Source organism: Balaenoptera ricei, chromosome 16, assembly GCF_028023285.1.
Source record: "Balaenoptera ricei isolate mBalRic1 chromosome 16, mBalRic1.hap2, whole genome shotgun sequence".
NCBI classification, from domain to species: Eukaryota; Metazoa; Chordata; class Mammalia; order Artiodactyla; family Balaenopteridae; genus Balaenoptera; species Balaenoptera ricei.
Window position 1 is genome coordinate 48,766,598 of NC_082654.1, and position 27,271 is coordinate 48,793,868.

Sequence of the window (27,271 nt, forward strand, 5' to 3'; positions counted from 1 at the left end):
CCTAGAACTAAAAAGCAATTATAGAAAGGTTAGGACACAAGGTTAAAATACAAAATTCAGTTTCTTTCCTTTATACTTGTTTAAAATGAAGCAGTGGAATTTGAAAATAAAAGCACAATGCCATTTGCATTAGCATGAAAAATTAAATACATACATAAAGATCTAACAAAATATGTAGAGAATCTACATGCAGAAAACTACAAGATTCTGATGAAAGAAATCAAAGAGGATCTAAATAAATAAAGAGTTCAGGTGTCAGTTCTTCTCAACTTGATCTATAGATGTAACACAATCTCAATAAAAATCCTGGCAAGCTATTTTATAGGTATCAGCACACTGATTCTAAAGTTTACATAGAATGGCAAATGACCCAAAGCCACCAACACAGAACTGAAGAAGAATGACATAGTTGGAGGAATCACACTACCCAAATTCAATTTAATTATATTAAAGTTACAGTAACCAAGGTACTGTGTGGTATTGGCAAAAGGATAGACATATAGATGAATGGAATCACATAGAAAGCCGAAAAATAGACCCATGCAAATATAGTCAACTGATCTTTGGCAAAGAAGCAAAAGCAATTTAATGGAGAAAGGATAGTACTTTTAACAGCTGTTGCTGGAACAGCTGTATGTCCACAGACCAAAAAAACCAAAACAAAACATGAGCCTTGATACAGACATTATACCTTTAGCAAAAATTAACTCAAAATGACAATAGACCTAAATGTGAAACACAAGATACAAAATTTATAGAAGAAAACATAGGAGAAAATCTGGGTAACCTTAGGTTAGCACTGAGTTTTTAGATACAACACCAAAACGGTGCTCCATTAAAATAAAACTATTAAAATTCAAAACTTCTGTTCTGAGAAAGTCACTCTGAAGAGAATGAAGCCATGGACTGGGGGAAAATATTTGCAAAATACTTTTTTTTTGAGTTGTATGAGTTTTAAAAAATATATTCTAGATACAAGTGACTTAATAGATGTAAGATATGCACAATTTTTCTCCTATTCAGCAGATTATCTTTTCACTTTCTTCATGGTGTCCTTTGAAGCACAAAATTTTTCATTTTGATTACATCCAGTTTATCTATTTTTTTTCTTAGTTTTCTTCTATGAGTTTATAGTTTTAGCTCTTATATTTAGATCTTTGATACATTTTCGAATTAATTTTGGTGTATGGTATGAGGGAGGGGTCCAACTTGACTCTTTTGCATGGGGATATCAAGTTGTCCCAGCATCATTTGTTGAAAGGACTATTCTTTTCCCCATTGAATTGTCTTCACACCCTTGTTAAAAATCAGTTGACCATAAATATGAGTGTTTATTTCTGAACTCTTGATTCTATTCTAGTACTGAAGTGTCCCTCAGGATGCAGGACTTTCAATGCTAAAACCAGGATAATCTGGAGCAAACTAGGATTTTGATCACCCTACAGCTGAGTAGGGCTTGACCAACCACTGCCCAGATTCCTCTCTCTGAGCTTATGTACATTTCACTGCACCCCAACCCTTCAACTACTGGATCCATCCTTTCTTAGAATTATCACTATAGAAACCATCACATGCTCAGGGAAGGAATTCAAACAGCATAGAAAAGTGTAAAGCAGAAAACAAATGACTCCAAACTTCCATCCCTACTCTGCAGAAATAACTACTGTTATCTCCAAAAAGTTTTGACACATATATGCATCTTTCCTTTTGATAAGGACACAAGTGGAATTGTAACATGCATACAGTTTAACAATCAGCTCTTGAAGCTGTACAATGTCCACTTTATGACTGTACACTAGTCATTTCAAAATACCCCAGAGATCGGCCTTTAGCTCCATTGAAGACTAGGTCCCCTGGGAAGCTGACTCTGAGATAGAAGTCAGCATGGAGTAAGTTTATAGAAGAGTGACAGGTGTGGGGAGTCAGGAAGCAGGGCTGAGCATAGGGAGAAGTTGGACTGCAATGCAGGCATGACAGTGACCTCTGGGATCTTCATAAATCCCTTGGGATATCAGTGGAGACTTAAATTCAAAATAAAAAATTTGGAAAGAGAGCAAGATGCCACGGGTACAGGTCAGAGCTGCCACGTATTGCCTTACCCAGGGACAGAACAGGACACTGAATAGTCCCTTGTTCTCTGCTCTCTCTCAAACCCAGTCCTGGGCATGGGCTCAGAAATGTGACAGGTCCTGCCTTTATTAGTTTTTCTTGCCTAATTGCCTTGGCTACAGCTTCCAGTACAATGTTGACTAGTAAGACAAGGTATCCTTTTAAATCTGCTGAGACCTGTTTTGTGGCCTAACATTTGGTCTATCCAAGGATGTGTTCCCTGTGCAGTTTAGATGAATGTGTATTCTGTTGTTTTTGGGTGGAGTGTTCTATAGATGTCTGTTAGGTCTAGGTGGTTTCTTTGTTGCTTTTCTATACATTATTGAAAGTGGGATATTGAGGTTTCCAATTACGATTGTTGCATTCTCCATTTCTTCCTCAAGTCTATCTATTTTTGCTTCATGGACTTTGGTGCTCTATTGTTAGGCAAATATATGTTTATAATTGTTATATCTTGATGTATTGACTCTTTTATTAATATATATTATCCTTCTTTCTCTCTTGCAGTAATTTTTGTCTTGAAGTCCATTTTGTATGATTTTAGTATAGCCACTCCAGCTCTCTTTTGGTTACTGTTCATATGGAATATCTTTTTAAATTCTTTCACTTTCAACATATTTGTGTCTTTGAATCTAAAATAACACTTTTTAAAGAGTACATTGCTGAATTTTTTAAAAGTCAATTCTACCTACACCTTCCTTTTATTTGGAGAGTTCAATTCATTTACATGTAATGTAATTACTGATAAGAAAGGACTTCCTCCTACTATTTTGCTATTTTTTTCCTATGTGTCATATCTTTTTTGTTCCTCACATCCTCAATTACTGAATTCTTTTGTATTAAATGGATACTGTCTGTTATAACCTTTTAATCACCTTGTTGTTTCTTTGTATAGTTTTGGGGTTTTTTTCCTAGTGGTTGCCTTGGGGATTACACCTTAATCTGTGTCAATCTAGTTTGGATTAATAAATACAGTATACAGAAACTTTTTATTTTATTTTATTTTTTAATTGAAGTATAGTTGATGTACAATAGTATATAAGTTACAGGTGTGCAATATATAGTGATTCACAATTTTAAAGGTTATATTTATTTATTTATTTGTGGCTGCATTGGGTCTTCGTTGCTGCATGCAGGCTTTCTCTAGTTGCAGCGAGCGGGGGCTACTCTTTGTTGTGGTGAGCGGGCTTCTCATTGCGGTGGTTTCTCTTGTTACAGAGCACGGGCTCTAGGTGTGCAGGCTTCAGTAGTTGTGGCACTCAGGCTCAGCAGTTGTGGCTCACGGACTCTAGAGCACAAGCTTGGTAGTTGTGGCACACAGGCTTAGTTGCTCCGCAGCATGTGGGATCTTCCTGGACCAGGGCTCGAACCTGTGTCCCCTGCATTGGCAGGTGGATTCCTAACCACTGCGCCACCAGGGAGGTCCCACAATACATCTTTGAGCCTATCTTACACCCAATAATTTGTATCTCCCACTGCCCCACCCCCCTCTCCTCATTGGTAACCACAAGTTTGTTTTCTACATCTGTGAGTCTGCCTCTTTTTTTGTCATATTCACTAGTCTGTTGTAGTTTTTAGATTCCACATATAAGTGATATACAGTATTTGTTTTTCTCTGACTTACTTCACTTAGCATAATACCTTCCAAGTCCATCCATGTTGCAAATGGCAAAATTTTATTCTTTTTATGGCTGAGTATTCCATTGTATATATACATCACATCTTCTTTATCCATTTATCTGCTGAACAAAAACTTTTATATATTTTCATCATCACTCATTATATCTTTAAATATTGTGTGCTCGTCAACATAGATTTATCAGTTTTTTACAGTTACCTTTTAAATCAGATAAGGAAAAAGAGAAGTTACAAGAAAAATGCATCAATGCCATCTTAAATATTTACCTATACCATTACTTTTACTGGTGTTCTTTATTTCTTCATGTGGGTTTGAGTTAACTGTCTAGTGTCCTTTCATTTCAGCCTGAAAGACTCCCTTTAACATTTCTTGTAGGGCACATCTGCTAGCAATTAACTGTCTCAGTTTTTGTTTATCTGAGAATCTGTTAATTGCTCCTTCATCCTGAAGAATAATTTTGCCAGATGTTGATTTGGGGTTGACAGTTTTTCATGGAACCCTTTGAGCATGTTGTCTCACTGCAGGCGAAAGCAAGGCAGCATGTGTGCACCAGACCCTCACCAGGGTCAGACGTGTACACCCAGACAGGAGCTGGATTTGAAACAGATGAGAATGAAGTAAAGGTTGGGAGGAAAGAAGTGTTTGCCAGGGTGGGAGGGCCTCCTCCAGCAGCACCTTCTGGATGAGCTGTGAGTACCGTCGGTCATGGAAATATGACAATAGGCTGTAGAAAACTAGAGCCATGGTCTGGAAGGATGGCCTGTGGTTTCCAGTCTGAGACATGCAATGATTAGCTTGGTGGCATAATTGGGGAAATAAGGAAGGAAATGTCATCTGTGGGAGAACAGACAACTGGGAGACAGTGCCATCTGTGCTGAGTTAGGAAAATTAGGAAGTGAGAGAGGAGAGGAATGTGAAAACAGGGGCTGAGAGGCATAATATGGGCATCAGTTAGAATTCTGTGGGTTGCAAGTCACAGAAAGGCAACCCAAGCCAGCTAAAGCCAGAAAAGGGAATTTATTCGAAATATATCAGAGAGTTACAAAATCCTTTGGGAGCTGGAGAACCAGGCTTGGAAAACAGCCAAGAATGATGGTGGCTTCAGGGGGCCTAAAAGCAAGAATCACAGGATCATCTTCTTGCAGGAATGGCATGGTCAGGACATCTCTGCAGGACACCTCCACTGTGTTAGAAGGCATCAAGGTCACAACAGGACATCATCACTGCTGCCGGTGCTGGGAAGTCCATCTCACCATCTCTCAGTCTTTTCATGACATGCTCAAGATTAGATCAAACCCAGGCAGGGGCATCTGATGGCCTGAGTGTACATCACATGGCCACAACCAACTGCCTGCAGGGACAGAGCAGACCAAAAAGGGAGGTGGCGGGGGGTCGCTCCAGAACAGGAAGGGGCCAGATGTTGTACAGCCCCCAAACGAGTCCCATTCCATTATAATAAATGATGTAAAGGGAGGTGTGATTTTGAGAGAAGAGAGACCTGAGTGTGTTTGTCAGCTTGGAGAAGAGAACCAGTGAGGGAGGGCAGGATTAAAGATGCAAAAGGAGGGGAAATGATTGGAAGAGCCGATGAAGGTTGTGTGCCCAGAGGGGAGGGGCTGGTCAAGCGGAGGAGGAGGAATCTTGACTTAGGGGAGAGGTGTGAGTTGGGAGAGAAGGCGACTGGGAAATTTCCATTCTTTCCATCTGTTCCAATCCCTGCCTTTCCACAACAAGCAGGTGTTTTCACGAGGGAGAAGACTTGTTTTTCAATAATGAAAACTGACCAAAGTGGTGATTCATCATTTTCTAAAAACCGACTTGTTGTGGGGGGGGAAATCATTTCAAACCTGCTTCCTCCTTGGACCTGAGTGAGGACAGGGGCTGCCACTGGAGCCTGTGCAGGCTGACGCTGGCGGTAACCCCACCTCTGGGTCCCCCACCTCCTGCCACAGGGGAAGGGTGACAGCTCCTTGAAACCTCAGAACCTCATGTTCCCAGGACCCAAAACCCACTAGTGAAGTATCATTTCCATCTTTCCTCTCAGCCTCTGACTGCCAGAAGCAGGAACCTAGCAGGGGACCCTTGCCTGGCCCAGGGTGTCAGGCCTGGTGGGCTGGGGTCCCACCTGCCACTTCCCACAGTGCCCTGAGGTTGACAGTTTTTCATGGAGCCCTTTGAACATGTTGTCCCACTGCAGGTGAAAGGGGGGCAGGGTCTGTCCCATTGTTGGCTCTACACAACCCTCTAATGGAAGCTTCCCTTCTGAGGAAACCACAGTGAGACTTTGCAGCTGAATAAAATTTTATCTGAAAGCTGCCCAATTAAATGGGGAGCCCAGACAGCTGCCCAGGTGGAGCAAAGAGTCTTAGGTGAGTAGAGTTAGTCTGAACCCAGGATTTACAGAGGCCTGAAAATGAGGCCTGCGAGGTTCACAGGACCTGTCAGGTACACACAGCTGAGCTGCTCAGCGTCCCTTTCAGGAAAGGACTTGCCGCGCAGCTGCAAGGAGTGGGGTCAGCTGACACCGCCAGCTGTTAGCTCTTTTAGGGTCAGCCTCAGCTTTTGCGCCAACTTTATGCTCTTCTTAGGTGGCTCCCAGCCAATGACTACACAAGGCAGTGGTAGCCAAGGTCATGCTCCTCTCCGAGAAGGCCCCCAGCCAATGACGGTAGTACATGGACCTAACCACCTCCGCCCAAAGCCAGACCCTCTTCTGGGCCATCTGCCTCGGAGCTCCCAGGTGGGCTGGCAGAGACACTGTCAGGTTTGCTTATGGCTCAGACACTCCCCTCCCTCCCCACTCCTGCATCCTCCCCTTTCCTGAACAAGTGTTCATCTCTCCTAAAACTCTCATCTCCGCATCAGCCACTGGAGAACCCAGCCGGTACACCACTCATCCATCAACTCAACACTAAGCCCCCCTGGACATCAGCTGTCTGGACATTAGCTGTTGCAAAGTGAAAGGTGATGGGTGACAAGTGGTATAGTGGAGGTTCAAACCAAAGGTTATGGTGTCTGAAGCAGCTCACCTAGTTACCCCTAAGCCACCTCTCCCCCTAGGCCAGGGCTGCAGGACTCAAGGATACATGCCTGAGGCTACAGGTCACAAGTATGGGGCTTTCCAAGCAAAGCCTCCGAATTCTGGTCTGAACGCTCTTGCTGGCCCAGTGTGTCTGGTGGTTTTCCAGTGCCCAACCCTGGGTTCTGCATCTTTGTCCTTCTGACTCTCTGCCCAGGATCCCAGGACACCAAAGACCCAGAAAAGTAAGAGTCCAGGGCTCTAGACCCCTTCTGGGGGCCTGGGCTATGTGTAAGAGGGTGTACCATAGACTGCAGTGTGTGGACAAGACTGAAATTAAAAGCCAAGCTCCACATCTGGAGGGGGCATTGAGCCAAAGGACAGAGACAGACTTCAGGCCAAAGGCAACAGAACTGAGGCCCTGCCCTCTTCCCTCAGGGACACAGCAGCTTGCAGGACCCAAGTGCCCAGAGGTGAAACCAAGGCTATGCTCAGAGTACCAGCAAGGCAAGGCCACCAAAGTGGGAGAAAAGTTCACCTTTGATAATCTGACACAATTTTGCAATTAAAGAATAGATACATGTATATATGTATAACTGAATCACTTTGTTGTACACCTGAAACTAACACAACATTGTTAATCAACTATACTCCAATATAAAATAAAAAGTTTAAAAAACAAAATCTAGAAAGAATATTTTAAAGTCAGCATACTATAAGTTTTGTTTATAGTTTATATTTCAATTATAGGCTATAATATTTAAAATATGGGTTAATTTTTAAATTATAGGTAATAAATATGGGTAATTTAAATTTTATATATCTAAGTTATGGGTAAGGTCTTAGGGTCTAGCAGGAGGGCTTTTAGAAGGTTCGTGTGTCCTCAGGCATGGGTGATGAGGGAGACATTAAAGGTGCTAAACTCTAACTCTAGGGCTCCGAGCAGGGAGGTGACACTGAAACAGGGTCCAAAAGGATGTATCCAAGGAGGCGAAGAAAGGCAGGCAGTGAGTATATCTGGTGGGAAGGTCGGCTGTAGTAACAAAGAGGACCAACTAGGTAACAGCTCTTCTTCTCGCAACCATCTGAGATGTTTCTGGTTGACAGTAGGGCCTGGGCTCACTCAGTCATTCAGGGACCCAGACTGCGGGGCCTCTGCCCTCTTTTACACGGGGCTTCCAAGGTGGCCCCAGGAAAGGGAGGCAAACATGGAGGATTGTTGAGGGGAGGAGTTTTGTGGGCCATGCCTAGAAGTGGCCACAACATGTCTGCTGATGAACAATGCCGGGGCCCAGCCACACCAAACTGCAAGGGGGCTAGGAAATGTGGAGCATCTAGGTGTGCCCAGGAGGACGGGGAGAACAGATTTGGGTGGAGAGCAAACATCCTCTGCCCACAGCAGGGAGTCGACAGTGACTGGAGCACACAGAGCAAACCTCATAGGGGATGACCGGAGGCATACTGGCAAATGCCTAACAACTGGCTTTCTGGAAGGAAACAAAATTGAAGTCCTGGTTATGTCAAACTGTAATCAATATCGAGGCTGCAAAGAACAAAGAGCTTTATTTGGGGGTCTTATGAATTGCAATTTGGGAGACAGATTCCAAAGAGTGTTCTGGGGAAGAGAAAGAGTCAGGGGCTTATAAAGGCAAAAGCCACAAGGCTATACTCTGACACAGGAAAAGAAATATTTGTCCTTAAGGAATAGGCTGTCATGAATTATTCTAGGGTAAGGGTCTGATAAGTATCTCGAGTTTCTAGCAGGTGTTCTGGATGTCTTCGTTAGGACAATATGTAGTTAAAAGATCAGATTCCATCTGGGCTGAGACATGCGTAAGCCGCACTTCCTCAACGGCCTCCAGGCTTCATTTTAGAGACCTCTCATAGCAATACCAACTCCACTTTTTATTTTCTTTTCACAATTGATAGCATTTGCTGATTTTCTTGGTATATTATAAATATTCCCACCACCATCAGCTTCAAACTACCAGCATAGCAGCATGATCAGTGAACAAGGAGCTGGGAAGAGATGTATAGTAGCAGCCCAGTATATAGTTGAATTAGGGTTCTTCAGAGAAACAGAACCAATCAAGGATATATATATATGTACCTCAAGGATATATAAATCGCTTGATTATATGTATATACAGTGATCTTCCTCAACTTACAATGGAGTTATGTCCCAATAAACCCATCGTTAAGTCAAAAATGCATTTAATATACCTAATCTACTGAACATCTTGGCTTAGCCTAGCCTACCTTAAACATGCTCAGAACATGTACGTTAGTTGGGCAAAAATCGTCTGACACAAATTCTCTTTTATAACAAAGTGTTGAACATCTCATGTAATTTATTGAACACTGTACTGAAAGTGAAAAAACAGAATGGTTATATGGGTCTAGAATGGTTGTAAGTGTATCTGTTGTAAGTTCCTGGCCACGATCGCCTGGCTGACTGGGAGCTGTGGCTCACTGCCACTGCCCAACATCATGAGAGAGTATCATCTGGCATGTGGCTAGCCCAGGAAAAGATAAAAGTTCAAAAATTTGAAGTACAGTTTCTACTGAAAGTGTATTACTTTCACACTATCATAAAGTCAAAAAATCCTAAGTTGAACCATCATAAGTCAGGAACTGTCTGTATATATCAAGAGATTTATAACAAGGAATTGGCTCATGTAATTATACGTGAGCCAATTGGGAGGCTGAGAAGTCCCAAGATATGTAGTTAGCAAGCTGGAGACCCAGGAGAGCCGATGTAGTTCTAGTTCGAAGGCAGGAAAAAAACCAGTGTCCCAGCTCAAGGCATTCAGGAGGAGGAGTTCCCTTCTACTCATGGGAGGGTCAGCCTTTCTGTTCTAATCAGGCCCCCAGCTGACTGGATGAGCCACCTCAGGAAGGGCAATGTGCTTTATTCCATCTACTGATTCAAATGTTAGTTTTGTCCAGGAACACCCTCACAGACACACCCAGAATAATAGTTGACCAAATGTCTGGGCACCCTGTGGCCCAGTCAAGATGACATAAAAATCAACAATCATAATAGTATTTGCACCATACAGATAGGATAGAGAGAAATAATCCTAAAAATGTAGACAATAGGAAAATGTAGTAAGTAATTAGAAAGTCATGTCTGTTGAGTATGTATTGCCTTTGTTTCTAATATAGTTTATTTAATTGTAAGTTTACATAATTTAATTTCTAATGATGTCTGTGTTAAAATTACAAGATTCCTAAAAATTTAACAATCAGCTCTCGGCTATTGGGACCAGCTGGCTGGTCCAGCACACCAGTGGGATGGACAAAAGTGGTGTGCTAGGGAGCTAGAGCTTCAGCTGCCTGGCAACAGAGACTGAGAGTGCCGTAAGCAGGGAGTCAGGGGACATTGGTGCTGGTGACCACTGAGCAGGCATCTCAGACTCAGGGCTCTGCTATCTGTATGACATCTTTGTATAAATTAGAGAAAGGCTTGCCCTTCTGGTGGCAGATCCCTCTCACCATGCTAGAACACATGGCTTTGCCAGCAGAGCCCAAACCCAGCCCTATTCCCCCTCCTACTGGATGCCTTTGTGCAGTGCACAACCTATACAACAGTACCTGTAGCTCTCATGGAGCTGTTTCATGTTGAGCCTTGAGATATAGGCCCCTTTCCACTTTCTATTTGGGAGACCGATTGGCAAACGTGTACCTCCCTCAGAAGAAGCCTCCCTCGAGGCAAGAGCAGGCAAAGACTGCTTCTGGTGGCTCCAGGCTCAAGGATATGCAATTATCTAATAAAGTAGTGGTTCTCAACCCTGGCCGCACGTTGGATCACTGGAGGAGCTTTTACACCTCCCAAGGACCAATGTCCAGACGAGTTAAATTGGAGCTGACAGGGGTGAAACAGAAGTTAGCTTTCAGAGCTCCCTAGTTTGCAGCCAAGGTTGAGAACCACTGACCTGAAGCCATCCTGGCTCTGAGCCAATGATGTTGGTGGGTGACCATCCCACCAAGAGGTGTGCATTTCTGCAAATGCCTTCTGGACAGTTCTGCCCTCCCAATCCTCTCCACTTGTCTTTCAGTGCCCAGAGGTGCCTGGCCCAGAGGAGCCCTTAGAAAATGCAGAAATTATGCAGGGCAGGGAACCGGCAAAGGGAGACCCAGGACCACGGCCGGGAGGTAGAGTGCTGTAAGGGCAGTGGGAAAGGGGGCCATCTCTCTGTCTCTACTCCTAATTGAGGCCCGTATTTCCCCTCCTTGGCTTCGGATTCCTGCCTGTGTAAGAGGAGTGGGGCAATTCCTTCAAATAAAAGCTTACTCAGGAGGCCACCATATTCAGCAGATTCCCTTGCTCTGCTCTTGTCCTCACCCCACCCTCCCTCCTGGTGGCCTCAGAGGGAGCTGGAAGGAACAGAGTGCTGTGGTGCAGGGTTTGTAAACTTCAGGAAGGAGGGGGTGCTAATGTCCCTTCCAGCTGGAACCCATGGATCCCTTCATCCAAAGAAGTACTGGGAACGTGGTCTGAGGGCATAGAGAAGGAAAGAGCTAGCTTGCCCCCGTCCCATGCCCCCCACCATTCTCTGGTGCAGAGTTCAGATTAGCTCCTGCCCTTTTCCCAGCTTCACTCTGGGCTTGAGCTTAGAGCCAATGTGGTTTTGCCCATTTCCAATGCTGATCCCCGGAAAAGCAGATGGGTAAGCTCAGCAGCTAAATATCATCCAGGGAAACAGCTGCACCAGAAAAAGCTCCCGGGAGTGGTTTCTTAACCAAAACAAGTGTGAGTGGACCCAAACTAAGTCTTCAGGGTATTTTTCCTGCCTCTGGCTTGGAAGTGGTCCAGGCTGCATTACTCACAGGCCTTCGTGATTGCTCAAGATGTTGTCAGTGGCCATGGGACCTCCCTCTGTGACCCTGAGGTGACTTGAGGTTTTCCAGCTCTGTATCTCTCCTCTCCTGCTAGATGGCCTCTGTCCCAGCCTGATCTGACCTTTACCTAGGCCCAAAAAAACAGGAGGGCGATTCTGTCATTTCAGTGGTGTTTCTCGAATCTGCCCATCAAGCCAATATTCCTCGTGGGGTTCCTGGCCTGAGTCCAACCTGAGGCTCAGGGCTGGGCGTGCAGAAGGGGCATTGGGCAGTCTGAGGGACACAGATAAGAGCCCTGAGGAAGTGCTTACTGGCTCTCCTTCTGGAGGTAGAATCAGGACAGTTTCATGGGAGACTTGCTTAGAATGATCAGACTTCTGCGGCTGAAACACACACTCCAGAGAGAAGGAACTGGGATCACACAGGAGCAGGGGCTGTGCATGCATACGGTTGTGTGTAGCATTAGCAAGAGAGGTCACAGAGGAAACCATGGCCAGTACCATAAAAGGCCTTGAATGTTATAGCAAACTTACTTATGCTTATTCATCCCTTCTGAGGAGTAGCTGAGGGCCAGAGTAAGTGACTGGATGCTAAGTAAGACAGTTTTGTCTCCAGGGATTCTGCTCTCTCCCTTTACCCTGGCGATTTGACCTACCACATCCTGATAAGTCCTTAACCTCTCCCATCCTCCCCTCCTCTCCATAGTCCAGATCCTGTCCTTCCCAGCACGGACAGCTGCAGTGGACCCCTCAGCCTCTGGACCCTCTTCCTTTCCAGCTACTAGAGTTGATTACACATCAGTCCGCCATTTGGGGACCAGCGGACATAGCGGCACTATGAAGATTAGGGTGGGAGCATGGCCGTTCAAAGCAGAGAGGTCCCTGTTCAAATCCCTCATCTTCCACCTATTAAGAGTACCCAGGCCCAAAGAACCCAGCGCCAGGCGCAAATGCCTGACAGGGCACATGGGGTGATTTCAGGGGCACAAAGTCTGGTCCTCACCATCTAACAAGTTCACTGAGGGCTCTCAAGCCGGGAACGTTCACAGGAAGTGGTTGGAATCAGGGTACTTAGACTGGCATCACAGAGAAGCATAAGATGTAGAGACAGCCTGGGTTCAGGTCCCAGCCCTGACAGGATTGTGTGACTCTGGGCAAGATATTTAACATTTCTGTGCCTTATTTTCTTCATCTGAAAAGCCATGATAAAGACTTCCCTGCCTCAGGGAATTTGAGAATTAAATGAGATACTGAATATAAAGCACCAACCTCAAGGGCACATAGTAGCCACCTAATAAATGAGAACGGTTACTGTGATTGCATTTCCTGGGCAATTTTTAAGATCTTGAGTCTGAACCTCCCAAAATTCCCCACCGTACACTCTTTAGAACTGTACTAGTATTAAACAGAAACATGGCAGTTAGCAGAGATTTCACTACCCAGTGAACAGTTTTTGAGATCCTACTTACTATGTGCAAGCCCTGAACTAAGTGCTTCACCGCATTCTTATTCCTTTCACCTTATTAAGGTGGCAAAAAATTAACATCCCTAACCGGCTTTGCTGGACCAGTCCCCTGAGGCTCTGAATATGCCAAAGCTGCACGCTCCTTCTAAGACACACCTGTCTTTCCACAGTTGGAACTGTCATAGACGGCCTCCTGGGCCCTCCTGGCAGGAAACATCCGGCAGAGCAGGTCCCCAGTGGACGGACCCTGGAGGGATCCTTGGCCCGCCCGGGCCTCGGCCACCCGCTGCCCAACCGCCGGGCCTTGGCAGGGCGTGCGGGACCCCAGGCGGCCAGAGGCCGTGCATTTCCTGCAGCCTCTTGGTGGCTCCAGCCAGTGGCGTGCACCCCAGACAGGCCCTACCCGTGCAGAGGGCGGATCCGAGCTCGGAGCCCGCCCGCCCTCTGGGACCATCGGACCAGCTGGGACCGCGCGCGCTCCGCCCGGCTCCTCCCTCCCCGCCCTCCTCTCGCCTCCGCCCCGACCCGCCGGCCAGCTCCGCTCTGGGATGGGCCGTGCCGCGTGCGCCCCGGCCAGGCGGAGGGACAGTCAGGCCTTCCCGCCCTGGCCCGGTGATTGATCAGCAGCGGTTACTGAGCCTCTTAAAGGTTCGCTTGGGTGGGAATTAATTCTGAGATGGATAAATAATGCACTGAGGTTTACATAGTCCAAGGCAAGCCGTCGGTCCGGAGCCAGGAAAGGCAGCCGAGGGAGCCTCGCTGGTGACGCCAGCGGCCATGGGGGCCCGAGCGGGGCATGAGGGGCAACTGGGCCAGAGGAAGAGAAAAGGGAAGTGGATGACAGCATGATCGGCCCAGCGATTCCGTCCAGGAGGCGGCAGGAACATGCTGAGCCCAAAGATGAGGCAAGCCAGGAGGGGTAAGTCCAACTTCCTGAGGCGGATCTGGACACAGTGTGCGTGCGTCTGTTGGCCGATGGGCGTGGATACTCAGCTGGCTGCCACGCTGGGGTCAGATGGGGCAGGCGTTCTGGGGGCATCTTGATGACTGACAGCCCTCTCTAGTGACGCTCCTGGGGTCTGTGGGGGTCACACCTGAGACTGCCAAAGGGCGATGGCCAGCTTATTGCCCCAGTGGGTGTGCAGGCTTCACCCCACATTCCATGTTTTACAGAGTCCCTGGCTTGCCCAAAGTGACCGGGTGACAACTCTGGTAAAACTTTAGTTTTCTACTAAAAGGGAAATGCTGAATGCTCAAGATTTGCCCTAGCCGCCAAGACAAAAGTAGCCCTCACTAGGAAGGGCAATGCCCTGGCTTCTCCAGACAGCCAGGTCCCAGTGAAGGTCTTCATTCTGGCTACCGGGAGGCCGCTCTGCAGAGCCTGCAGGAGCTGCCACAACTGGGCTGCAGGAAGCAACCCCTCAGGCAGGCAGGGGCTCTCCCCGGGAGAACTCCCAGGAAGCAGAAGGGCCTGGAGTCGTGGGTGTTGGGGGTGTCTAGAGATAAGTAAGAGATGCGAGTCGGGAGAGCCTTGCAGGGGTGATCCTGCAGCCCTGGGCTGGCGCCCCAACCAGGCTGCAGCCCTGCAGAATGGCCTGGGGCCTCAGGACAAGTCTTGGGGCTAGGGACAGCATCTCCCTGGACAGTAACTTCTTGGCCAGTGCAAGTGTCATTTTAGATGAGAGCATCTCTGTTTTAAAATAGAATGTGTCCTTCCATGTGGCCAGTGTTTGTGGAGGGCTGAGCCTCCCTTGTGAGCCAGGAGCACGAGGAGGGTGGTTTGGAGGTGGGTGGAGCTTCTGCCTGGGGAGCTTGGAAACAGTGCTTGCCTCACCCAAGTGTTTGTGCATTTGAGGCAGGAACCCTCCAGGCTCTTGTGAGCGGACGGGCACACACCCATCTCATTAGCACGCTGCAGGCATTTGGATGACTTTCCTGGGCAGGCTGGTCCTCTAGAGTGTAGTCAGAGCCCCTCCATGGGGTGCTCGAAATGGGCTGTCACCTGTGGGCCCCAGTGGGCAAAGGAGGACTGTGCATGGCTCTGCTCAGGGGTAGCAGTACCGCCTGGTGACGGTGCAAGGGGTGGGCTGGGCCAGGCTCTCTAAGAGAGCTTGGGTCCCCTCTCCCACTCCTGTCTAAAATGCTGGCCACACTTGGCTATTGAGCACGCGACGTGTGATTAATCCAAACTGAGAAAAATACACACTAGATTTTGATGACTTGGAAAAAAAGAACGTAAAATATCTCAATGATTATTTTACATTGGTCACCTGCTGAAGTGACAATACTTTGGATATATTGGGTTAAATAAAATATGGATTAGAATTCATTTCACCTGTTTTTTCTTTTACTTGCTTCTAATGCAGCTACTAGAACATTTACTATTACATACGTGGCTCACATTATCTTTCTGTTGGATGGGGCTGGTCTAGAAAGAAACCAGTGCTTTGCAACGGGGTCTCAGGAAGCCTGCCTTTGAAATCTCAAACTTCTTTAAAACATTTGTTCTGGGTCAGTGGTTTTCAACCGGGAGCTATTTTGCCCCTTGGGGGACATTTGTGGATGTCTGGAGACATTTTGGTTGTTCCAGCGAAGGAGTGCTACTGGCATCTAGCGGATATAGGCTGGGCTGCTGCTAAACATCCTGCAATGCAGAGGACAGTTCCCACAGCAAAGAATTCTCCCGCTCCAAATGTCAATAGCGCTAAGGTTGAGAACCCCTCTAGTAGATGATATTATCTTGTAGGATATGTTAAAAGATAAAGTTTATGGTGCTATATATCAGATATTTATAAGATAATCATTTACCCATAAAAATACATGATCATAAACCATGACAAGGAGTATTCTAAGAGCATAAGAACGTATACTACAAATGAAGCTTCCAGAGGAAGCAAGTGGTGCTTGAGCTGTGAGCTGAAGAATGGTGGGGCTACCTAGGCAAAGGGTGGTGGAGGGAGGAGGCCACGTTTCAGGCAGCGATCGGCACGTGCAGATGCTGTGGGAGGGGAGGGGCACACAGGGCCAGGAGGCTGGGGCTGGACACCAGGTCAGGAGTCAGATCACGCAGGGACATTTCTGGAGGAATACAGGCCAAAATTATATGTGAATGCCTCTAAGAAATTGGGCTCTGGTAGAAGGAAGACCTTTCCTCAAAATTCATCACCCTCTGCACCTTTCAGGAGTTGGGCAAGCTACATGTCATAAACCCAGCCTGTCTATAGGATACAGATCACGGGCCCTGGTATCCACACACTGCCTTGTCCAGACTGCTCCAGACGATACGTATTGCAGACATACTTCCAGACTACACCACCACCTGGGTACAATGGGTTGAGTGAAAAAGACCTGGGGTCACTTTCTGGAATAGTTAATAAAACCAGCCCCTGTCAGCTGGCTCAGAAGCCTTTGCTGCTCTGCAGATAGGGGTTTCCCAAGGACTCTTCCCCAGGGTCATGTTGGCTGTTAATTTCCTGGAAGGTCCCCATCCAGGCCAGCCCTGAGAGAGCCGGCAAAGCCTACCATCATCCTAAAGCTGTCCCATGGAGGGGGAGATGTCAAGATTGAGAACCTTCCAGGAGAAACCCTACTGTCGCTTACCTGCAAATAAAACTAAGTTTGGTCAATCTGAGCTCAACTTCCAAGAAGTAGTTAGAGGCAGATGAGGCAGGTGTTGTACACACACACACACACACACACACACACAGCAGAGGACAATAATAATTCAAAAAAGTAGGGAGGCACCCAAACCAGCTGGAAATGTCTCAAAACAGGCCAGTAAATTCAAACAGTGTGCTTGCTTTTACGTGCATCACACAATTTAGACTGATTTGGGAAAGTGGTCCAGATTGGTTCATACCAGCTCACACTGGCCATTAATACTGTGATTCTAGCTTGCTATTGCCTGCTTAGGACCAGTTCAGACTCACCCTAGCTCGTCATGGCCTGTGGAAGCCAGACCAGGCCATTTGGACCCAGGTGTGGTTGGCTCTGCCCCACTCAGCTCCTGCCTGACTCCCAGGGTCCCGTCCAGGGAGCCTTTGCTGATGCCACGCCTGGCAAACTCTAACTCTACTGAGAATTGTTGATATATTTCCAGAGTGGGAATGCAAGAGACAGGTCACCCCACCCCTGCCAGTTTTCCCAGGAGAAAAATAAGATAAATTTACTAAAACTCCATGAATTTATCACACAGTGGAGCAAGTCACAAGTGCACATGTTCTGTGACACTGTAAAAATTGCAATTTATTTTTTAAGATAGAAAATAAAAACATAAGATTGGCACCCTCTGTCCTGGGAGCAACGTGGGTAGTTATCCAGGGTGAGGAAGGGCAGCGGAGCCCCAAGCCATAAGCTCATGCCCATCACCAGATTCTGTGAGGGGAACCGGGTTCATCCCCATCTGTCCAGGCCATAGTCAGAACAAAGGCCCAAAATACTTGACCCTGATGCTACCGCAGCCTGCTGGGATTGCTCCCTTTCCTGAAATCCACTGACCCAGGGTCTGCTTCTTCAAAGATTTGTGTATTCCCCCAATCTTGATTGAGGCCTCCTCTGTGCCCGTTAGCACTGCCCAAAATAAAGGTTTATTGATCTGGTCTTGCCCTGTTCCACAAGGATAAGTGTTTTACCTCCCAAAGAGCTCTTGACTCTGCCTGTCTCACTCAATCTCATGTTATCATCCCAGCCATCATCATTTCTAGCCTGTGGCAATAACACTCTGCCTCACCCCACCCGCTCCCATCCATTCTCCATTCCAAAGCCAGAGCCATCTTTTCAAATGTAAATCCAACCTGTACCCACCTCCAGCCTCCTCCTCCAGCCCCAGCTTGGAATCCTTTGGTTGGCTTCCCCATCGCTCTTTGGGTTAAAATCCTAAGTCCTTACCATGGCCCGTAAGGCCCCTCTTACAGTCTAGCCACTGGCCAAACCTCCAGCCTCCTCTCACTCTCCAAGCTCCAGCCACACTGGCCTTCTTCCCATTCCTCAACTGTTCCATGGGCCTCCTACCACAGGGCTTTGGCACCCTGATTCCCCAGCTGGAATGCCTCCTTCTGTCTGTCTGTCTGTCTGTCTGTCTCTCTCTCTCTCACACACACACACACTTCTTAACTCCTATTCACCCTCCAGTTCTCAGCTCAAGTGTCGCCAGCCAAGGAAGTGCTCCCACACACCCCAGTCTAAACTGGGTCCTCTGCTCCGTGCTCTCCTTTCCTTTGTAGCACTTACCTTGGGTTGTAGTTGTACACTCCTGAGTGTGACTATTTGGTGAATAACTGTCACTCCGCTAGACTGTGTGCTCCAGGAGAGCAGGGGCCATTTCTGGTTTTGAATATCATTATACCCCAAAGCCAGACATCTGGTAGGTACTCAATACATTTATGTTGAATGAATGAATGAGTGACTGAGTGGCTTAATAGCAGAGAAAGCATTAGCCTGGAACGCTGAAGCACTGTTTCTGGACCTAACTGGTCCAGGTCCTTAGGAAAGTCAGCCCTCCCTTGATTGATTTATATGTTGCAAATATTTTCCCAATTTGTTGCTTGCCCTTTACTTTTTTTTTTTTTTAATTAATTAATTAATTAATTTTTAAAAAAATTTTTGTCTGTGTTGGGTCTTCGTTTCTGTACGAGGGCTTTCTCTAGTTGCGGCAAGCGGAGGCCACTCCTCATCGCGGTGCGCGGGCCTCTCACCATCGTGGCCTCTCTTGTTGCGGAGCACAGGCTCCAGACGCGCGGGCTCAGTAGTTGTGGCTCACGGGCCTAGTTGCTCTGGGGCATGTGGGATCTTCCCAGACCAGGGCTCGAACCTGTGTCCCCTGCATTAGCAGGCAGATTCTCAACCACTGCGCCACCAGAGAAGCCCCCTTTACTTTTATATCAAGGGCTTTTTTCCCCCAGATGTATATAAGTTTTTAATTTTTATGTCATCAACCTATCAATATTTTCTTTTAGAGTTTCTGCCTTTGTTTAGAATATTTCAAAATAAAATTGATGTTGTGATTAAGGAGGCTCCTTCTTTTAAAGGAGATCATTAGCCTGATGAGCAAAGCTCCAGTAGCTTGAGCTATTTTCCTTCATAGGAGTATCAATGTCTTAGAAGCCCTGATGAATGTGCAGAGCCTGGTCAATACTCTAGGGATACAGAGAGAAAGCTCTATGAGTGAGATGAAGTACTTTCACTGGCCTTATTTTTCTTGATTTTCCCACAAGTAAGCAAACCAACATTTATTGTGTGCCCTCCGTGCTCCAGACATTTCCATTGTACTTATTTAATTCTCATGACTACACTATGATGAGGCATCATTATTCCCATTTCAACAGATGTGGAAGGAGAATTGTGGGTACCCTGCCACCAAGTGGTGGAATTCATATTCATGTCTATCCAGTGCTGAGGCTTATGCCCTCTCCCTAACCCAGCACAGGGATTCACACTATCCAAACACCACTGCAGGTGGCCCTGCATGTCTCCAGGAGAGCTATAAATTCTTTGAGTAATAAAATGCAGTGTGATTTTTAAGAAGATGCCCACTGCCTGTGAATACATGAAAATTAGATTTGAACAATTGTTGGAATATTTAAGGTTGAATTATTGATACATAGTAGAACACTAAGCAAATTAAAAGGCAAGCCAGTTATGAACTCCAGGGAAAACAAAAAGTGGTGCACAAAATATTACAGTATACTACATAGCTCAGCTGGGACTAGCAATTACGTAGTACTAATAATGCAAATTCTGCATATTGATCCAACTAAAAATACACTGGGAGGATGGAGTGGGTGCTTATGTGTGATGGGGACAGGAGAGTGAAATAAATAAAATCCTCATCTTCCATAGAGATCAATAGATAACATTTAAAATGGAAAAAATCAAGAAGTGATTCAGCATAAAAACAGACCATAAATTAATGGAGCAAAATAGAGAGCCCAGAAATAAACCCATGTATATGTAGTCAATTAATTTACAACAAAGGAGCCAGCAATATACAACGGACAGTATATGGAAAGGACAGTCTCTTCAATAAATGGTGTTGGGAAAGCTGGACAGTCACAAGCAAAAGAATGAAACTGGACCCCTATCTTTCACCATACACAAAAATCAACTCAAAATGGATGAAAGACTTGAACATAAGACCTGAAACCACAAAACTCCTAGAAGAAAACGTATGGGGTTGTCTCTGACATCAGTGGTGGCAATCATTTTTTGGATTAGACACAAAAAGTGAAGGAAAGGAAAACAAAAATAAACAAGTGGGACTACCTCAAACTAAAAAGCTTCTGCATAGCAAAGGGAACCACCAACAAAATGAAAAGAAACAGAATGGGAGAAAATATCTCCAAAACATATATCCGATAAGGGGTTAATATCCAAAATATACAAAGAACTCATACAACTCAATAGCAAAAAAGAAACAGATTAAAAAATAGGCAGAAGAATTGAATAGACATTTTTGCAAAAGAAGATACACAAATATCCAAGAGGTACATGAAAATGTGTCACTAATCATCAGGGAAATGCAAATCAAAAACCAGATCGAGATATCACATCATGACTGTTGGAATGGCTACTATCGAAAAGACAAGAGATAACAAATATTGGCAAGGATGTGGAGAAAAGGGAGCTCTTGTACACTGTAAATTCGTGCAGTCACTATGAAAAACAGTATGGCGGTTCCTCAAAAAATTAAAAATAGAATTGCCATATGACCCAGCAATTCCACTTCTGGGTATATATCTAAAAGAAATGAAAACAGGATCTCAAGAGATATCTGTACTCTCTTGTTTATTGCAGCATTATCCATAATAGCCAAGACATGGAAACAACCTAAGTGTCAATCAACTGATGAATGGATAAAGAAAATGTTATATATAAAAACATATATATATATGAATAGTTTCCAGCCATGAGGAAGAAGGAAATCCTGCCACTTGTGACAACATGGATGGACCTTGAGGACATTATGCTAAGTGAAATAAGCCACACAAAGAAAGACAAATACTGCATAGTATTACTTATATGTAGAATCTAATAACAAAAACAGAAAAAGCAAACATAGAAACAAAAAGTAGAAAGTGGTTGCCGGGGCTGGGAGGTGGCAGAAATAGGGAGAAATTGGTAAAAGCGTACAAACTTTCAGTTATAAGATGAATAAGATCTGAGGATCTAATGTATAACATGGTAACTATAGTTGATAACCCTGTATTGTATCATTGAAATGTGCTAAGAGAGTAGAACTTAAATGTTCTCACACACACAAAAAAGATAAATATGTGAGTTGATGCATGTGTTAATTAACTAGATGAGGGTAATGAAGAAAAAGTGAAAGAAAGAAATAGCGATAAATAAACACTATTTGGAAATGTGGAGGTAGGGACTTCCCTGGTGGTCCAGTGGTTAAGAATCCACCTGCCAGTGCAGGGGACACGGGTTTGAGCCCTGGTCCAGGAAGATCCCACATGCTGCGGGGCAACCATGCCCGTGTGCCACAACTACTAAAGCCCGAGCACTCTAGAGCCCACGTGTCACAACTACTAAGCCCCCGTGCTGCAACTACTGAAGCCCGTGCACCTAGAGCCCATGCTCCGCAACAAGAGAAGCCACCGCAATAAAAAAAAAAAAAAAGAAATGTGGAGGTAAATACCAAAGGAGCCAACTGAAGTGGCTGCCTCTGGGGGCTGGGGAAGGGAGGGGGTGGGAGAGCAGGAACCTGCCAGGTCTCACCCTAAAGCTTGCAGGGCTATGTGAGGTGTGGTCAAGAAGTGATAGACTGGAGGTCACCTGATCTCATACCAGTTCACACTGGAAGATTGTTCAGAGGGAAGTTTCTGCTCTTAAGGGGTGACCATGGGGTTCATAGGCCTCCTCTGATTGCTTGGTTCTGAATAGTGTGGCCTTCCCGAATATGCCCATGGTCATCCCATGCTGCCCCCGCCCAGGCTTGTCAGGTGCTCTGAGGGCTCCCTAAAACAGACCACCTCTAGGGCCCTGAGCATGGGACAGCAAAGGGCCAGTAACCTAATTAGGTGATATGGCATCTGCTTTGCCTGAGATGCAGAGAGAATCTAAATTCTCTGAAGAATTTAGACCCAGAGGCACATGCACTTGGCCAACCGTGAGCCTGCTACGCAGGAAGGCAGTGAAGGGATCAGGTGATGCGGCAGGGAGAACAGACCCATCCCACATCCAGGTAGGGCTCTCAACAGGGGAGTGATGTGTCTGAACAGAGCTAGACAATGGTGCTGGCTGCACTGTGGGTAGTGGGTCTACAGAGAGTGACCCTGAGGGCAGGGAGAAAAGAGATAGATGTTCAGTAAATGCTGTGGGATTGATGGTGTTTCCTATCTGCCATCTGCAGAGGGCGTGAGGGGACAGCAGGACCGTTGTCAGAGCACATCTACTGAGAGCATTCAGCCACTGCCAGGCAGGTTCCCCTGCTCTGGACACACCCCAGCCCCAGACTACCAGTCCTTCTGCTGCCACCGAGGCTCTTGTACTAGGAGATGAAGGTGGCAGTTTGTGTCCTGTGAACCCAGGCCTCCTCCCTCCTCCTGCCTCTCCTCCCAGATACCAACTGATGGGAAAACTGAGTTCTTCCGTGGGAGATACCCAGAGTCCATAACCCAGCACTCTTAGACACTCAGGATATAAGGCACTTCCAGATGCTGGGCTCCAGGAACTCCAGGCTGGACTTTTGGCCCCAGAGAACTGAAGACTTGTCCGTGACCTTCACGTTTGCAGACAGGAATAAATGATTTATTTGCAAGACAGACCTGAGCTGGGTTAGACCTAGACTGGGAGAGCTGCCTTGGGCTCCCCCAACCAAGGCAGTCAGGGACCTGCCTGACTGCTGAAATCATCAACAGCCTCCATGATTACTTAACCAAGGGTGGAGAATGTATTGATCTAAGCTAATGGCCGGTAGGCAGGCAGAAATGAAATTTATAATCAATATTGAATTACATCGACTCCACTGATCCCTGGCTCCTGGTGAATGGCTTGCTAATCTGAACAGGAGCAGAGGCAGCAAACCTAGGGCCAGCTGCTCCCAGACGAGGTCCAATAGAGGGAACAGAGGCCTCCCAAGGCCTCAGCCTGCAGCAAAGAGAAACAGTACTCACCACCGTTCATCCTTTCAGCGCTTCTCTGTTTACAAAGCACTTTCAAAGTGTCATTCATTTCTTCCTCACCATGGTCTAGGAAGTGGATAAGATTTGTATTTTGCTCTCATTTTATGTGGAAACCTGGGGCTCCAAGAGGCTAAAGAGCCTACAAATCCTGTGCCCTTTCCATGACCTCAGTTGGCCTCTCCACTCCCACCACCAAACTAGGAAAAGTAGGAAAACTACATTCCCTGTTTCCTGCTCCTACTTGCGTTCCTCTGATTACAGGAGTAGAATCAGTGATCTTGTGCCCTTAAACCTTTCATCATGTGGAAACAGGCCATGGGTAGGAGAAATCCTGCTGACAGATTTCTTCCAGCCCAGGAGGATCATCTGTAGAGGCACAAGGTCTCTTGGATTTGATCTTTCCCATCTTCTTTGAACTTGAGGATTCCTGTCTTATGTCCACTCATTCATTCAGCAAGCATTTGAGAGGCTCTCTGCTACATTCCAGGAATCAAGCATGAGGAGGGCACCCTCTCTGGCCATGAGAAGCTCACAAATCAACACAGAGATTTGAGAGGCATGTGTCCGGCCAGAAGTGTGTGCCATCTATGGGGTGGCATAATGGATGGCAGTCAAGCCCCTGCTTTGGGAACCTGCTAGAGGAGTCTTCACATAGTAGGAAACGGCTGCACCAACACTTCAAGAGTGTCAGGGCTCATCAGGCGGGCAAGCACAGAGGTGCAGTTGTCTGGCACAAAATGGCCTTTGTGGGGACCAGTCGTTGATCTGGAAAGAGTGGGGTGTGTGGTATGAGTGGGAAGTGAAGCTGGAGACCTGACTGCACACAGGCTCACAGAGGCCTTCTCATCTTCCCAACTTCATACCCATGTCGATAATGGCTAAAGCATAGCCTCTTTAAAGGAGTTGCAGCAAGAGGTCCAGCCTGTGGATAGAGGTTAGATGACGTCCATCAGGCTTGTCTTTCTCAAAGAAAGGGGTTTTTCATTAGTCTTGGTAGGAAGGGGTTAGGGTTTGGTCTGTTCTAGGGCAGGGACATGGGTCCTGTGAGAGTCAGGGTTAAGAGCCTGAGAGCCAGACTTTCTGGGTTTAACCCCATCCTCTCTCATCCTGCATGTCTTCCTGTTCCATCTGCTGGGCACACCCTTTCTCCCTCCCCGCCTTCCATAGTGTAGGGGAGGAAAAACTTTTCCTCTACCCTCTTAAGTTCTGTGCCTGAGGCCTGCTAATTAAATTGCTAAAAGATTAACAGGAGAAAAGACGTATAAATTTTATTGATAGTTTTAAGTGTATGGGCAGGTGCTTTATACAAAAGAGGCAGTTAAACCCAGGGTCAGTAAACTGTGGGAAGGTGATGAGGAAAAGTATGGTAGATAAGGGTTGTTTAGTAAGGTTCATTATGCAGACTCAAGTCGTCTCCTGATGATAAGAATCTCATTCTCCTTTTCCTGGTACAGGACTTGCAAGGCACCTTTACAAAGGGAAATTTATGCCCTGCTTTTGAGCAGAAAGGGGGCAGGAAAAGAGCTCTTCCTGTGTGCTGTTTCTCAGTTGCCTTCAGCTCAAAATAATCAATATGCCAAAGTGGCATATTTGGGGGTGGCATAACCTGATCCCTTTTAACAGCTTACTCCATTCTTTCATCCAGCTTCAGCCTCACTTCTGGACTCCCAACCTCCCAGCCTGACTTCCTTGCTGCTGCCTTCACACTCTCATTTCCCTTTATATGTGCCGAGATGACAGACTCTTGTATTTGGATGTCTCTGTTCTCCCTTTACTTGTACCACGGCAGGCACGTGCCTTTCATTTCCATACCCCAGTGGCTTGCACAGGGTGGACACCCAGGAGGCCCCATAAGCCCCATGAATGGATAAAAGAACACTGGATCCAGTTGAACCTGGGGGTTCACACTGCATGGAAGTGCAGGTCAAGCAGTTTGGGGGTTGCCCTGCCTCCTGCACCCCCTCGGTGAAGACCAGCACCAGCTGAGTCAGGAAACAGACCCAGGAAGAGCCAATAAAAATAATGGTAAAGAAAGTGATCTTTTATGTTGATGTTTTGAAAGCATTAAAATAATCATTATGGAAAAAATCCAAACTTTCTAGAACCCCTCAGAGTTATATTAAAATTAATACTTTTTACTTAAGGGGGGTGGTAGGTTTCCCCTTTGTCCTTCACCTTTCAGGCCCCTAAGTGAGATCCGTTAGGAGGGCCTGGCTGATTCTCTAGACCCCTCAGATGGGGGACTTAGCAAAGAACAGATGACCAAGTGGAGCCCAGAAAGAAGCTAAGTAACAAAACAAAATTTTTAAAGGTAAGGGCACTCAGGAACCATCCTGTAATAAATCATCTGAGGCTCATGCAGTGCTCCCAGGACAGCACAGGAACCTGGCGAGACCCCCTTGCCCTTAGCTACAAATTGCATTAACTTCATGAAACCGTCTCGTCCGGCCCCCTCCAGAGTGCCCCTTCCATTACCTCACCTCTCTCTTCTCCATTAATCTCTCTGCCTCAATACTTACCCTTTAAATCAATTCAGCTCTGAGAGCCATCTTGCTCTTTCCCCAGCCCGGCTTTAAAATCCCATTGACTTTTATAAATCAATTGTGTTTTAGTTCAAGTGCAGCCACTCCTCCACGCTCTCAGGCTGCACTAACAGAGCTACAGATGGAAAAACAGGGTGCTGATGCCCCAGCAGCTGCCAAGGCCAATGCTGCCACAGCCTGGTCATAAGGCCCTGAAGACGATCAGGTGTGCTATGTGTGGATCTCCTAAATAGACCCTGAGATGAGTAGTGTATGTGGTAATTTCGTAAGCAGGTGCTCCCAAGGGACACCAGTGAGGGGCGGCAGGGGGGTAGCAGCACCAGGAAGGGGAGAGCCAAGCTGGGGTGCAAAGCGAGTAAAGGAGGGGTGTCAGCCTGAGCCCCAGGGGAACTTTGAATGTGAATTGCACCTCTTTATTCCTCCAAGTGGTGTCCAACTAGAAAAAAGGCTGCAGGGGCTTTCAGGCTCCCATATGCAGGAGTCTTTGGCCAAGGGCTGTGGGGCGAGGGAGGGATGTAAGTTCCTGGGCACTTCCAGTTCTCCCAGTGCCTGCTCAGAATGACTCCAATAACCCAAGGACAGACTTCAAAACGGGCCAGCAGCCCTGAAAAACCACTCGGGGTAAGCTGTTGGAAGTAAGGGGGCATAAAGACAGGAAAAAGGAATCAAGGGAGTTTGGGCAGAGCTCTGGCATGTTCCACTGTGTAAGGTATCTTTAATGTGTTCTCAGCCATTTCCAAGATGCAGCAGCTGCCAGGTATTCTCGTTGAAACACTGGGGGAGTGAATGACCTGCTCACCCTTGCTGAGCCCCTCCTTATGCGAGATGGGGTGGAGCAGACAGGCTGGAGTAGACCCAGGCCCAGTGGAGGGACTCACCTACAGAGAGGGGGCCCCCGACCTGATCCCATAGAAGGTCCACAGGTGGGCCTGGGCCATGCTTGCATGAAGCGTCATCTGTTCAGCCTGGAAGCTCCGAGTAGGCAGAGGCTAGGCATCTCTTTGTGTTGTGGTCCACAGCCCAGCGCAGTGCTTGTTGCAGATAAATCTGCATAAACATTTATCAAACTTGTGATATTTTAATTGCTATTTTAGATCTCCTGAGGGGATTTAGCTCCATTCCAAAAGAGCTCTCTCTTTTAAAGTTTTTATTTTAATTTATGTAAGCTATGCATGCATTCCTTCCTGTATAAAACCACAATACTACAGCCCCGTCCTCCCCTTCATGACCAAAATCACCGTTACAGGTGTGACATGTCCCTTCTATGCAAATGCATGTAGCCACTGAATATACCTTGTGAATATACCTTTTGTTTAAGGGGTTGTGTTTTTCTTCCCTTTTTATATAGTTTTATAATTTGTGTATTTTTCTGCTATTTGCTCTCTTCCACCGCTATAATAGAACTTAAGTAAATATTAAAGCAGAAAAGGGGAGATGGAAAGGTTGGGGATACATCTTCTTAAGGGTGGTCAGGAAGTCCTCACTGAGAAAATGGCATTTGAATAAAGAACAAAGGGGCTGAGAG

The 27,271-nt window shown here is 46.4% G+C and overlaps 1 protein-coding gene across 2 annotated transcripts in view; it reads left to right on the plus strand.

Annotated features, from left to right (window-relative positions):
- Positions 1–27,271, plus strand: part of ARHGAP22 (Rho GTPase activating protein 22) — a 197,702-nt gene that overhangs the window by 24,531 nt on the left and 145,900 nt on the right. Inside the window, exon 1 of one of the 2 annotated variants that reach the window (XM_059900630.1) lies at positions 13,628–13,995. The exons of the other annotated variant lie outside the window; for it this stretch is intronic. Within the exon in view, the coding sequence (XP_059756613.1) occupies positions 13,962–13,995 (34 nt within the window). The 5' untranslated portion in view covers positions 13,628–13,961. Of the gene's footprint in view, positions 1–13,627; positions 13,996–27,271 lie in introns of those variants that run through there. 2 annotated transcript variants of the gene reach the window in all.